Genomic DNA, 3,808 nt, shown 5'->3' with positions numbered 1-3,808 from the left:
CCACTTCTCTCCACCTCCTCATGTACGACCCGCCCTTGCTGTCCATTTCAGGCAGTGTGGTGATGCTGGTGATGAGAATGTAGGGTGTGGTGGAGGTGTGGTTTCATGGTGAGGTGTGATGCTGGTGGTGTGACAGTGTGAGGTCTGGATGACTTTAACTAGATTCCATGGTCGTGTCTTAACTTTGTAATTCTCTCCTCTCTCTCTCTCTCTCTCTCTCTCTCTCTCTCTCTCTCTCTCTCTCTCTCTCTCTCTCTCTCTCTCTCTCTCTCTCTCTCTCTCTCTCTCTCTCTCTCTCTCTCCATTTACATGCAGAGGTGAGCGTACGTACAACTTTAAAGGCATACCACACCATATTTACGTAAACATGAGCCTCTGTGTTAGTCCATCCCTGAAGAGTAGCCAAGGTCGCGGCTCCGAGCATCACTCGGCCGCTTTGGAGAGGCTGTAAGGTAGGTCATAGGGGTCGTGTGCCTTAGGTAGGAGAAGCGAAGCCGATTAAAGTTAAGCGTTGGTCATATGCGCTCATGCTTGTCAAGTGATGTCGACACAGAGAGTGATGCTTCCAGGGACAGCTGAAGGGAAAGTTAACGTGAAGAGAGGGGCGATGAAGGAGGATGATGCTGAGAGGAAGTAATGACCGCCCGTTAGAGATGCTGGGAAAAGTGAAAGGAGCGGGAGAGAATAGGGAGTGTAAGAGACAGCCTCCCAACTCCTCTCTCAATGATGCTCACGCTCCAACCTGGTATTGAAATCTCTCCCAACCAATGAGTGTACCGCCGTGCCAAGCCCAGCGGCGCGACGAAGGTGGGCACAGTGGAACGGCAAAGGACGTAAGAATGCCATGGGTGTGGAGATAACCCTTCCGATATGACCTGATGTCTTATGTTATTCTAAGTGATTTATTTGTGAAAGATGTTTTACTCCACATCCAAGGTGACCAACTGTGCTGTCCTCACTCAGTACAAAGAGGAGGAAGACGAGGGTTGTAACAGCTTGGGTAGGCTGTAAAATTATGGAACCTTCTCTCCCTTCCTTTCCCTCCCGTTCCTCCCATGTGTAGTGCGGTGTCCCAGCCTCCGCTACACTTGTACCCAAGGGATTATCATTTCAGGGAGGCTCATGAAAAAAAAAGTGTGTGTATGTTACTGTCATATTGATGTGCATTGATGCCTCGATGTGTTGCTGGTTGGCAATGACACAGGTTTTGTAACACGGATAACGGAGAGTGCGGTTCCTCGTGCGTGTGGCAGCGCAGCGCCTTACATACCTCGCCGCTCGTGACTGAAGGGGATAATGTTTATGTGCTCATGTGTAGCCCTGTTGTGGAATGACATGTATTAAGACTATCTCCTCTCTCCTTAACTAAGTGACTCTTGCTTGCTTCAAGTTCAAACAGCGTGTGTAAATGTTGAGAAAGCTCCGGGAAGAAGACTTTAGGGGCGTCAAGAGGGCGATGTCAGTGAAGGAGCCCGTTGGGGGTGAGGGAGGCGGGCTGACCCACCCAGCACATGGTGGCGGCGGCGCCGACAGGGCACAGTGTGACCCCGACAGTGATTAGGAGTGCACGTCCTTTCGCGAGCCGGGTCCCCACACGCGGCTGCTCGTCGTGTGAGCACGGGCCTGTGCAGCCATGGCTGACAAAAGCCCCGGAAAACAGCCTGCCTCTAAGGGCGGCGATGACCGCGGCCGCACGGAAAAACACAAACGCTCGCTTCTCAGCAAGGTGTCCTTCTTCGAGCAGGTGTGGTGGGGGCAGAACAGGTCACCCTCACTGGAGCGGCGGCGCCCTGTGTCGAGGGAGGGCACCAAATCGCCGGAAGTTGAGATGGCTGAAGAAGTGTTCGCCGAATGGAGTGAGGGGCCTGGGCAAGAGAAGCGCCCTCGCCGAGATGGCGCCAGTCCGCCCATAGAAGGGACACCCCGGCGATCCTCCTCCCGGAGTGAGGATGAATGGGAGTTTGTGGAGGGCCCAGACACATCCACACTGGCCGAGGACATCGAGCGGCGCCTTGCGGAACGGCGAAGGATGAGATCTGGCAGTGACATGTCCCCTACCCGGGAGTGGGTTACGCTGCGGCGGCGAAGCAAGGCATTTTCTGAACCCGCAGGGCAACGTGGCTCCACACCAGAGTCCCTTGAGTCTTCCACATGCAGCAGGACGTCTCTGGCGGATACCATCGAGCAGCGACTGGAACGTCACCGCCAGGAAGTTCGCCAGCGACTGGCCTCCCCGACACCTGAATGGCCTCAGCTACGCTGTTCCCCGGTACCAAGGTCCAGCCGCGACACCAGCCTGGAGAGAGACAGGTCTGTCCGTAGCCGTACCACTAGCGGAGAGAGGCGAGGAAGTAGGGAAAGCAGCCTGTCACCCAGGCGTCATGTGCTGGAGAGGGAGGTGATCGCGAAAGCTGAGCGCCGCGACGGAGCTGTCACCGCTGTCACCACCACGAGGCACACCACTATGGAGTGGGATAGTCCTGACGGAGAGCCCCGCATTGAGACTCAGTCCACCAGCAAAGACCTTGAAGAAGAAGACCCTGCAAGTGCCGGCCAGGAAGGTTACCAACGTGTCGAGGAGGAGGAGCGAGAGAGCATTGAGAGCGGCACACGGAAGAAGTACAGCCATGTGGTTGTTCACCGCACCACCGAGCAAACCATCACCTCTACGCCCTCACCGGAGCCCTCAGAGCACCTGCCATCAGAACAAGCAGCTACGTCTCCACTTCCTGACTCCCCAGACTCCCATAGCGCCCGTAGCAGGACTCCTTCAGGGCCCAGGAAGCGCCACCGCTCGAGAACACCTTCAGTCGAACGGATCCTTGAGGTAGAAGAAGACGACTCCTCCGTTACCTCTGGAAAGTCGCGCACTGAGCTTCGAGCCTCGTCAGCGGCGGGAGAGCATCGGCACGCAGGCGCGGGGGGCGCGTCTTCCCGACACACGTATAGCAAGCGACGTGACTCAGACGAGCGTGCGAAGGAGTCCAGTATGGACTCCAAGAGCTCCGACGATGGGCTGACCATGGAAGCCGTCAGCTCCGTGCAGTGGGAAAGTGACGGAGCCCGCGGCGAAGTACAGCGACACACCACGAGGGTCCTGATCCGCGACCGGGACCCTTCTTACACCAAGTACGTCCTAACCGCCCGCACCGCCTCCAGGGACTCCCTCTTCTCCACCCCGAGCAGCGAGGACGCCCCCAGCCTAGAGGGTAGCGTCCCCCCCTGGGTATCACGATCCGCCCAGTATGAGGATGGTAACGACGACGCCCCCGGCGTATTCAGGCTGCGCTCCCACCGCTACCAGGAGCACATCTCCACCATGAAAGGTGAGGCCACTGCTGCATCTTAATGCACTGGGCGAGGCTGTGGGTAACGGCTGAAATTGTGTGGTCTTCAACTCCTGTCTGTCTGGGCTGGCGCAGTCACGCTGCAATAACTAGCTTCATAAATAAGGGGTTGTTGTTTTGATGTCTTCCGCTCTCCAGCCATTACCGACACGGAGAGTCACTTGGCTTCTGCGGCGGTTGTCTCTCGTGAAGACACGTCTTTTTGCCGGTCCTGGGTGATAAGTGGTAGCGAAGGGTTGGCGGACCAGTGAGAGTGGGGACAGTGACATGTTTGTGGTCAAGGTCGTCGTCACGCAGCCATGGGCACATGACCCTCTAACCTCCATGTGAAACAACTGCGTCTTGCCTTGAGTTGCACATTGGGGTGGAGACAGAGAGCAGGTTCACGTGTTCTATGTTTTATCTTACATTCAATATTACCTTCACCCCTGCGGCGGTTGGCCTCCCTTCACTTATGCCTC

General features: G+C 56.4%; 1 protein-coding gene across 1 annotated transcript in view; it reads left to right on the top strand.

Moving 5' to 3' along the window:
• Nucleotides 1-1,458: 1,458 nt before the first annotated feature.
• LOC123520114 (nesprin-1-like) overlaps nucleotides 1,459-3,808 on the top strand; it is a 346,042-nt gene continuing 343,692 nt past the window's right edge. Inside the window, 1 exon segment of the mRNA XM_045282036.1 lies at nucleotides 1,459-3,326. Within this exon segment, the coding sequence (XP_045137971.1) occupies nucleotides 1,634-3,326 (1,693 nt within the window). The 5' untranslated portion in view covers nucleotides 1,459-1,633.

Source organism: Portunus trituberculatus, chromosome 46 (assembly GCF_017591435.1).
Source record: "Portunus trituberculatus isolate SZX2019 chromosome 46, ASM1759143v1, whole genome shotgun sequence".
Taxonomy (NCBI): Eukaryota; Metazoa; Arthropoda; class Malacostraca; order Decapoda; family Portunidae; genus Portunus; species Portunus trituberculatus.
The sequence above is the reverse complement of the archived record's forward strand: the minus strand, read 5'-3'. Positions and strand labels throughout refer to the sequence as shown.